We start from the raw sequence: 10,634 nt of genomic DNA, 5'->3' as shown, positions 1-10,634 counted from the left end.
CTCTAGCTTTGAAGGGGAGTTATGCAGACTCGAAACGTTAACTATGTTTCTCCCTCCATAGCTGCTGCCAGACCTGCTGAGTTTTACTCGCAATGTCCGTGCTGCAGCGCTGGGTTACCGGAAACCTCCTGGGGCAGCACCGCCCGCGGCCGGAGGTCTCTGGCGAAGGAGAGGGGCACGCATGCGTGTTGCTGTCCTTTCACCAGTGCCGTGGTGCATGCTGGGAGATCGGATCCTTCCCAAGATGGCGCTGCGTGTCCTCTCTCGGTGTGTCCGCCGGTGGCCGCAACCTTGGAGCTGCCCAAGGACAGGCCCGAGCCTCGGGGCCCAGGCCCTTGTCGCAGCCAACAGCAACTACTCTCAGCATGTTTGTAGCAGGAGGGCTCCTGGAGCGTCGCCCCGAGCTCAGGTAATAGGCTGGATGGTGAGTAGGCCGGAGCCTGGACCCTGAGCTCCTGGTCTGAGCCCGGGGGAGGGGAGGACAGCGGGTGAAGCGCAGCCCGAGCTGCCTCTGCACGGGTTGCAATAATTACTAGAGAAAATGCATCACCTGAGATTGATTCCAGTTGCAAAATAAAAATCCCATCGCTTTCTCTAACTGATGCGGGGAAGGTGCAGCTCCTTCTGATTTCTGAGCTACTGCCAATTGCCAGGGTCAATTCTACAAACTGGGTAAGAGGAAAATAAAGATTTACTTTCATTTATAACATTAGGACATCCCATAAGAGCAAAGTCGGCCATTCGACCCCTCGAGCCTATTCAGTCATTCAAAATGATCATGGCTGATCTGCTTCATCTAAACTTTCCCGCCTGATTCCCATATCAAAATAAATTTGTCCCATCACTGTGAATAAACTCAAAAACTGAGCATCCACAGTTCTCTCAGCCAGATGATTCCAAGGATTTGCAATCCTCTGAGTGAGAGACTTTCTCTTCATCAACCTGAACTTCAATTTTCTTATCCTATTTCCCATTTGTCCCGAAGTATTTTGCAGCCAATAAACCACTCTTTGAAATGTAGAGTCCATGTACTGTGGGAAGTGCAGCAGTCGGCTCATGCATTTGCAAATTCCTCCAAACAGCAATGTGATCATATTTCTAAGTGGTGTTGATTGAGGGATAATCTCAGACGACTCTCTCCACCAGTGCAGTACTGAGGGAGTGCTGTCAAAAATGCCTGTTTCTGTGGCACAATTCAGGAAGTCCTCTTCAATATTCATCCCTCAATTAACACGAGAAGGCAAGTGTCATTAAATAGAATGCTGCTTGTTTCATGGTGATCTCATGGTTTGGCAATAAATGCTGGCCTTGTTAATGAGTCTTATTCCAAAATCAAAAATAAAGTACAGAAAATGCCACCTTTTCCCACCTCAACTGGCTGAAGATCCTGCCAGCACTTACTGTCCAGGGTGTGAACAGAGGCTGCTTGGATGAGACACTAGTGGCTGTGATATATACAGGAAATGTTAGAAATCCTCAGTAGATCCGGTGGTTTCTTTGGAGGAAAGATTAATATTTCCATTGAGGACCTTTTTCAGAGCTAAAGCAGTCTTCATATCTGTGGAACAGTGCTCCAATATCTTAAAGGTTAGAGGGGACATGACGAAAAACATCACCCAGAGGGTGATGGGCGTTTGGAATTCACTGCCTGTTGAGACTGAAATGCTTAATTTGTTTAAGGTACCTGGACATGCTGTAACCTGCAAGGCTATGGACCAGGTGCTGGAAAGTGGGAATAAAATAAGCCGCTGGTTTCTTTTCTTTGTGTTTTGGCCGATGCAGACATGATGGGCTTAAAAACCTCTTTCTGTGCCACTACCTTTTTTTTGGTTATATTTCTCTGTGCTTCAGCTCACATCTTTTCCAGCTGAGTATTAAAGTGGTTGCTATATTTTGGAGTGGTGCTGTGTTTTTATTGATTGTAGTTGTGTTTGTAATACCTATTTGGTGTTCCATTTGTACAGTACATGAGGGCAATAGTGTAATGTGCTTTTGTAAGTTAAAACAAAGCCTTCAGACCGTGCAGCTTGCATGTTAAATTAAACGTTTTTCTCCCTTTTTGCAGAATTGTAATCTGTTTGTACAGTCGTTGCGTCATTATGGGGATCTGCCTCCTCTCTCACTGGACAGCATCCGGGATCGAGTGCTGTACGTGTTAAAATTGTATGATAAAGTTAACCCTGACAAGGTACAGAAGCAACTTCATCCTCTTTTTGTTGAATTGCTGAGTTAGGAATAGTGCCACTCCTGGGAAATGTAACCTATTATAGTAAATCAGGCTGCCATGGTTCATTGCCAATTTCTCTAACAAGCCCAACCAAATTCTGTGTTAGGAAATTGTAGACTGAATTCGCTCTCTCCATTTCCAGCAGCACATATTGCAATCTGAAGGTATTTTTCTCTCTCTTTCCCCCCCCCCACCCCCCAAAAGGATGATGTGAACACTTGTTTTAAAAGCAAAAAGGTTATTAGGAAGGTACTTAAAATGTAAACTAGAGGAGATCTAAACTGAGGAGCAGGGGCCGGAGCAGAAACCAGCAGCAGGAACATGGAAAAGCTAGGATTTGGCTACATGGCCACCTTGTCGTACACAGTTAATGCAAACCATTATTTTATGCTTTTTTGATTAAGAATCATAGAATCCTACAGTGCAGAAGGAGGTCAATTGGCCCATCAAATCTGCACCGACCACAATCCCACCCAGGCCCTATCCCATAACCCCATGCATTTACCTTAGCTAGTCCCCCTCACACTAAGGGTCAACTTAACATGGCCAATCCACCTAACCCGCACATCTTTGGACTGTGGGAGGAAACCGGAGCACCCGGAGGAAACCCACTGTGTTTGTACACCCTGTAAGAGTTTTAACAACACCAGGTTAAAGTCCAACAGGATTATTTGGTATCAAATGCTATTAGCTTTCGGAGCGCTGCTCCTTCGTCAGATGGAGTGGATATCTGCTCTCAAACAGGGCATACAGAGACACAAAATCAAGTTACAGAATACTGATTAGAATGCGAATCCCTACAGCCAATAAAGATACAGACAATGTGAGTGGAGGGAGCATGAAGCACAGGTTAAAGAGATGTGTATTGTCTCCAGACAGGACAGCCAGTGAGATTCTGCAAGTCCAGGAGGCAAGCTGTGGGGGTTACTGACAGTGTGACATGAACCCAAGATCCAGGTTTAGGCCGTCCTCATGTGTGCGGAACTTGGCTATCAGTTTCTGCTCAGCGACTCTGCACTGTCGTGTGTCGTGAAGGCCGCCTTGGAGAACGCTTATCCGAAGATCAGAGGCTGAATGCCCGTGACTGCTGAAGTGCTCCCCCACAGGAAGAGAACAGTCTTGCCTGGTGATTGTCGAGCGGTGTTCATTCATCTGTTGTCGTAGCGTCTGCATGGTCTCCCCAATGTACCATGCCTCGGGACATCCTTTCCTGCAGCGTATCAGGTAGACAACGTTGGCCGAGTTGCAAGAGTAGGTACCGTGCCTACCTGATATGCTGCAGGAAAGGATGTCCCGAGGCATGGTACATTGGGGAAACCATGCAGACGCTACGACAATGGATGAATGAACACCGCTCGACAATCACCAGGCAAGACTGTTCTCTTCCTGTTGGGGAGCACTTCAGCGGTCACGGGCATTCAGCCTCTGATCTTCGGGTAAGCGTTCTCCAAGGCGGCCTTCACGACACACGACAGCGCAGAGTCGCTGAGCAGAAGCTGATAGCCAAGTTCCGCACACATGAGGACGGCCTAAACCTGGATCTTGGCTTTATGTCACACTATCAGTAACCCCCACAGCTTGCCTCCTGGACTTGCAGAATCTCACTGGCTGTCCTGTCTGGAGACAATACACATCTCTTTAACCTGTGCTTAATGCTCCCTCCACTCACATTGTCTGTATCTTTAAGACCTAGTTGGCTGTAGAGATTCGCATTCTAATCAGTATTCTGTAACTTGATTTTGTGTCTCTGTATGCCCTGTTTGAGAGCAGATATCCACTCCATCTGATGAAGGAGCAGCGCTCCGAAAGCTAATGGCATTTGCTACCAAATAAACTTGTTGGACTTTAACCTGGTGTTGTTAAAACTCTGACTGTGTTTACCCCAGTCCAACGCCGGCATCTCCACATCATTTGTACACCCTGGTCAGCCAGTGAAAGTGAATGAATAGACCCCATCTACAAGGCAACAAAGAGGGAAATCAGAAGGAATGTAACATGTTCTTCTTCTTGTCTTCTTCCCACCCTGAAGAAAAGCCCCTCAGAATTCATGAGGCAGCAAATCCCAGTCTTGTTTGGGTGATACTGGAAGAAGATGATGGTGATCTGTTCAGTGTTTTTCAGAAGATCAGTTCTGTTGCTGGTGGGACTGGATACCTTGAATGATTCCTTGTGAATTTTCTTTCTTGCGGTTGGAAATTTAAAATGCTCCCTTTCTTTTCAAAGCTTCTACCAACTTCTCATTTCATGAAAGATTTGGGTTTGGACAGTTTGGATCAAGTAGAAATCATTATGGCCATGGAAGATGAGTTTGGTAAGACTTGTGTGGTTGTGCGCATTATGTCATCTTGTTACAGTCCTACTTGCTGCTTAGAGTCTGTAACCAGTGAAACTGCTTTCTTGATCCACTGAATCTTTCTGTCCCCTTTGTTGATTTTTACACTGGTTTATGGTTTCATATTCATGAATAGCCCCTCAGTACCACAGTCAAGAAGCTAATTGTCCAGTGTAAGGTCAGACATTTCTCAGCCTGTTGAACCCTACAAGAACAGGTCGGGGGCTGCATATTCTGCGGTGATCTATGTCTCGTCTCATGATTCCCCAAACCGCTTCTTCATTTTAAAAAACACAAATCGAGAATATAATGAAATATTCTCCACTTGCCTGGACGGCTGCAACTGCAGCCACACTCCAGAAGCTCAACATCATCGAGGACCATTACACCACCTTATGGCTGCAGTGTGTACCATCTACATGATGCACTGCTCCAAAACGCCGAAGCCTCTTTGACACCACCTTCCAAATCTGTAACCTCTGCCATCCACAAGGACTGGGGCAGCACTGTAAATCAGGTGCAGGATAGATGCTGAATCTCTGTCGCAGTTAGCCTGAACAGAATTAATTCAAGCTGGTGATGCATAATTCCTGTAAAATTACCAAGAGGATCCGTGGGTTACAGTGTGAAAGGGTTGGAGTGAGCCTAGTGTGGGTGTTAATCTGTAAATCAGTCAAATTACTTGTCTCTAGGAGTCACTGATCTTCGCTTCTGTCTGTTGCAGGGTTTGAAATTCCAGATGTAGATGCAGAAAAGTTAATGACACCTGATGAAATTATAACTTATATCGCAGATAAGAAGGATGTGTACGAATAACCTTTTATCGCTGGAGACAAAGGGTAAGAACTTGGCAGATGAGTAGTTAAAGAGAAGGAGCAGTGTGCATGTTCTCTCATTAACCTGCGCCTTGTCACAATCTCATGATGCCTGTCCGGTAAAAACAGGATGGATTGTTCTCTCTCCCTGAAGTCAATACTAGTGCACTGACACACCTTGCTGAACCTCATGTCTGAAGAATGGCTCTTTTGAGTTGATGCTCGAAGGCTTGGTAGGGGCTGATGCCCAAGGAACTGTCCTGGCTTCATTTGATCCCCCCCTTCCCTCTCAAAAATAACAAAAACTCCACAGTCTAAAGGATTGTTTCCTCTGTAGAGATCAGCTAACTCAGCATAATTTGGAGTTTGAACGCCAGAGTGAAGGACGGCTACTTTATAGCCGAATCAGTAGTGACACCTCAGCTGATCAGTGACGCATTTCGATTTCCAGAAATGTTTTAGAAATAATTAGAAAAATGTGTCTTAAATTCTGAAACCTGTTTTTAACCTTGCAGGTGTTTGCTGCTGGGAGCATGTGGAAAAACTCAATGTGGGGAATTGCAAGCACTGCTTGAAGCCTAAGTGCTGCTCTATAGTTTTTGTTGTCTGATTATGTTTGTTTAACCAGTGATATTTCATGTTCTTGAACAGTTGACTTCAGGAATGAATAAATTACTATTGGAGACTTGTGCTGGCTGTGTCTGCTGTTTATCCACCAAGCCACTCTGATACTCTTCCTCTCCATGAATTCACTTCCAAACATTAGTGGGGCATGTCTCTTCTCTGTTAGAACCATGAAAAGGCCATTCGGCCTTTGAGTCTGTCCCACCATTCAATGAGACAATGGCTGATCTGTATCCGAACTCAGTTTACCTGCCTTGGCTCCATAATCCCTTTAATACTATTGGCAAACAAAAATCTTGTATTTTAAAATGATAAATTGGACTAGCATCTATTGCTTACGAATTGCTCCGGCAGCCATTGCTTTTTGAGAGAGACAGTTTGAACTACCCTTTATATGAAGTGGTTTAACTGAAATTTAAAAATGTCTCCTTGTCCTAGACTCACCCACTGACGGGTGAAAGTTTCTCTTTAGCTACTCTTCCTATCAAATTTGTTTTAAAAAATCTCAAACACCCCTTAACTTATATAGAACCGTAGAAAAGTTAGTGCAGAAATAGGCCATTCAGCCCATTGTGTCTGTACTGGCCAAAAGAGAAAGAAACTAGCTGCTCAATTTAATCCTACTTTCCAGCACCTGGTCTGTAGTCTTGCAGGTTACAGCATTTTCAGTGCAGATCCTGGTACCTTTCCAATGAGTTGAGTGTTTGAGCCTCAGCCACCAATTCAGGCAGTGAATTCCAGATGCCCACCACCCTCCGAGGTGAAAAAGTTTTTCCCTCATGTCCCCTCTAATCTTTCTAGCAATCATCTTAAATCTATGCCCCCTGGTAATTGATCCCCTCACCTCGGGGAAACGGGTCCTTCTTGTCTACCCTATCCAGGCCCTTCAGAATTTTGTGCACCTCAATTAGGTCACCCCTTAGCCTCCTCTGTTCTAAGGAAAACAACCCAAGCCTATCCAATCTCTCCTCATAGCTGCAATTTTCAAGCCCTATATTCCAGGCCCATTATTATTTTGTGATGGAGTTTAGGTTGAATCTTAGAAACCCTACAGCACAGAAAGAGGCCATTTGGACCATCGAGTCTGCACCGACCACAATCCCACCCAGGCCCAACCCCCATATCCCTAGATATTTTACCCACTAATCCCTCTAACCTACGCATCTCAGGACTCTAAGGGGCAATTTTAGCATGGCCAATCAACCTAACCTGCACATCTTTGGACTGTGGGAGGAAACCGGAGCACCCGGAGGAAACCCACGCAGACACGAGGAGAATGTGCAAACTCGACACAGACAGTGACCCAAGCCAGGAATCGAACCCAGGTCCCTGGAGCTGTGAAGCAGCAGTGCTAACCACTGTGCCACCGTGCCGCCCTAACCATGACCAGCCATGATCTAATTGAATGGCAGAACAGGCATGAGGGGCTAAATGGTCTCCTGTTTCTACATATCCTTTAGCTGGCCTTGGCTTCTAATGGAAGCAGCTGGAAGAGCGAGTTGAAGTTAGACTGCAGATAAAACTTTCCTGTTTGATGCCTTGCTTTTGAATTTGTATTCCCTACCAAACGAATTAATCCTGCTGTACTGTTAACTTCCTGACAGTTACAGTATTAATGGCTTTGTATCTGTCCACTTGGTATGCACAGTACTATTTGTAAAGTGAACCTTAACCATCAGGCTGTTAAAGTTCATTTTGTCACCCGGTGATAATGTGGTGTGACACTAAGCCATAAAGAAATTACATTTATCTAGTGCCTTTAATGCAGTCAAAATATCCCACAGTGCTTTGTAACTGCATTGATCAGATAAAAATTGGCACTGAGCCAAAGATAGAGTAATTAGGACAAATGACCAATAGGTTGGTATTAAAGAGAGGGCTGAGAAGAAAGAGGTTTCAGGAATTAACTTCAGAGCTTTACATAAAAGTACATAACATTAGAGCACAGAAGCCATCTTGCCAACCAGTCTGTGCTGTCATTTATGCTCCATACAAGCCTCATCTGACTCCTATCACTATCATTTGATTTCTATCTCTATTGTGTACTTATTTAGCTTTAATCTTAAATGCATCTGTTATTTTCCACAAACACTCCCACGTGTTAGCGAGTTCCACAAACCACTCTGAGTAAAGAAATCTCTCCTGAATTCCTGATTGGATTTCTTTCTGACTGTCTCACCAAATGTTGGTCTTGCACATGAGTGGCAAGATATTTACACACACAAATTAGGAGTCGGCTGCTCTGCCATTCAATAAGATCATGGCTAATCTGATTGTAACTTCAATCCCAATAACCTTTGGCCCCCTTCCCTTCATAACTTCAAAGACCTCCAACAGGTCTTCTCTCTTTAAAAAAAAGAATTCCAATCTGTTCAGTTTTCCCTGGTAGTTATAACCTCTCAGTTCTGTTGTAAATCTTTTTTGTAACTTTTATATTTTTTGCGATATGGAGATCGGAACTAGGTTCCTCTGCAGTTTTGGCTGTGGGGAATAGGTATTTTAGTACAAATCGGATGATTCCCATTATTTTCCAGCTGCGAATCTGACATGCAAACTCATTCTGCAAAAGTGGCCGGTGAGAAAATGGTCTTTTCCAAATACCAGAAGGTGCTGACACTGAAGTACAGTTCCTGAAGGTGCTGACTCTCACTGGTGTACGGTACCTGAAGGTGCTGACTCTGGTGTACGGTTCCTGAAGGTGCTGACTCTCACTGGGGTACAGTACCTGAAGGTGCTGACTCTCACTGGTGTACGGTTCCTGAAGGTGCTTACTCTCACTGGTGTACGGTTCCTGAAGGTGCTGACTCTCACTGGGGTACAGTACCTGAAGGTGCTGACTCTCACTGGTGTACGGTTCCTGAAGGTGCTTACTCTCACTGGTGTACGGTTCCTGAAGGTGCTGACTCTCACTGGTGTACGGTTCCTGAAGGTGCTGACTCTCACTGGTGTACGGTTCCTGAAGGTGCTGACTCTCACTGGTGTACGGTTCCTGAAGGTGCTGACTCTCACTGGTGTACGGTTCCTGAAGGTGCTGACTCTCACTGGTGTACGGTTCCTGAAGGTGCTGACTCTCACTGGTTTTCCGTTCCTGAAGATGCTGACTCTCACTGGAGTACAGTTCCTGAAGGTGCTGACTCTCACTGGGGTACGGTTCCTGAAGGTGCTGACTCTCACTGGTGTACGGTTCCTGAAGGTGCTGACTCTCACTGGTTTTCCGTTCCTGAAGATGCTGACTCTCACTGGAGTACAGTTCCTGAAGGTGCTGACTCTCACTGGGGTACAGTTTTTATTCATTGGTGGGACATGGGCGTCAGTGGCTGGCCAGCATTTATTGCCCAAACCTACTTGTCCTTGGAAGGCAGTTGAGAGTCAACCACATTTCTGTGGTTCTGGAGTCACATGTAGGCCAGACCAGGTAAGGACGGCAGATTTCCTTCCCTAAAGGGCATTAGTGAACCAGATGGGTTTTTCTGACAATCGACAATGGTTTCAATGGAATTCTTGATTCCAGATTTTTTTTTTATTGAATTCAAATTCCGCCATCTACCATGGCGGGATTTGAACCCAGGTCTCCAGAACATTAACCGAGTTTCTGGATTAATATTCTAGTGATAATACCATTGGGCCATCGCCTCCCCACTTAAGTTCCTGACTCTCACTGGGGGACCATTCCTGAAGGTGCTGACCCTCACTTGCAGATTTCTTTATATGGTATCTGTAACATTGTTGGATTTTTACGATGATCTAACAGCTTTATGGTCACTTTTTCTATTATCTTAATGATTTTTTTCAAACACCCATATTGGGATTTGAACTCTGATAGCAATCCAGTAACTCAATCGGTAAACCACTATATCCCAATTAAAAATGTATATATAAGATTCATATATATTATACACAGATCTATATGCACATACATCTACACACACTTCAGAGCTATCATCACAGGATAGTGACTCGGGGCAGACATTTTGTGTTTTTCCCTATTACAGTAAGAAGTTTCACAACAGGTTAAAGTCCAACAAGTTTATTTGGTAGCACAAGCTTTTGGAGCATTGCTCTTTCTTCAGGTGAGTGACAGACTCAATTTACAAGATAATGGTTGGAATGCGAGTCTTTACAGGTACAGACAATGTGAGTGGAGAGAGGGCCAAGCACAGGTTAAAGAGATGTGTATTATCTCCAGCCAGGACAGTTAGTGAGATTTTACAAGCCCAGGCAAGTCGTGGGGGTTACAGATAGTGTGACATGAACCCAAGATCCCGGTTGAGGCCGTCCTCATGTGCGGAACTTGGCTATCAGTTTTTGCTTGGCGATTCTGCGCTGTCGTGTGTTGTGAAGGCCGCCTTGGAGAACGCTTACCCGAAGATCAGAGGCCGAATGTCTGTGACTGCTGAAGTGTTCCCTGACAGGAAGGGAACACTCCTGCCTGGTGATTGTCGAGCGGTGTTCATTCATCCGTTGTCGTAGCGTCTGCATGGTCTCCCCAATGTACCATGCCTCGGGACATCCTTTCCTGCAGCGTATCATAGAACATAGAACAGTACAGCACAGAACAGGCCCTTCGGCCCACGATGTTATCAGGTAGGACAACATTGGCCAAGTCGCAAGTGTATGTACAGTGTACCTGGTGGAT

At 45.2% G+C, this 10,634-nt stretch overlaps 1 protein-coding gene across 2 annotated transcripts; it reads left to right on the top strand.

Annotated features, from left to right (window-relative positions):
- Positions 1-207: 207 nt before the first annotated feature.
- ndufab1b (NADH:ubiquinone oxidoreductase subunit AB1b) lies at positions 208-6,062 on the top strand. Of its 2 annotated transcripts, none has more exons than XM_078240323.1 (5): positions 208-409; positions 2,066-2,188; positions 4,451-4,538; positions 5,284-5,398; positions 5,890-6,062. In XM_078240323.1, the coding sequence occupies exons 1-4, from the start codon at positions 218-220 to the stop codon at positions 5,373-5,375; spliced, it is 495 nt and encodes a 164-aa protein (XP_078096449.1). In that variant the 5' UTR covers positions 208-217; the 3' UTR covers positions 5,376-5,398; positions 5,890-6,062. The 2 variants fall into 2 exon arrangements, with proteins under 2 accessions (XP_078096449.1, XP_078096448.1); XM_078240322.1 differs by having other exon boundaries at positions 211-424.
- Positions 6,063-10,634: the final 4,572 nt, after the last annotated feature.

The sequence above is a fragment of the Mustelus asterias genome, chromosome 23 (assembly GCF_964213995.1).
Source record: "Mustelus asterias chromosome 23, sMusAst1.hap1.1, whole genome shotgun sequence".
In the NCBI taxonomy this organism is placed as follows: Eukaryota; Metazoa; Chordata; class Chondrichthyes; order Carcharhiniformes; family Triakidae; genus Mustelus; species Mustelus asterias.
The sequence above is the reverse complement of the archived record's forward strand: the minus strand, read 5'-3'. Positions and strand labels throughout refer to the sequence as shown.

What these genes read in the sequence shown, in the direction of transcription:
- ndufab1b (XM_078240322.1), top strand. Translation starts at nt 218, where the DNA reads ATGCTGGGAGATCGGATCCTTCCCAAGATGGCGCTGCGTGTCCTCTCT. An exon ending in ATAAAGTTAACCCTGACAAG is followed by an intron (nt 2,189 to 4,450) that starts GTACAGAAGCAA and finishes TTCTTTTCAAAG; the next exon opens with CTTCTACCAACTTCTCATTT. An exon ending in GGCCATGGAAGATGAGTTTG is followed by an intron (nt 4,539 to 5,283) that starts GTAAGACTTGTG and finishes TGTCTGTTGCAG; the next exon opens with GGTTTGAAATTCCAGATGTA.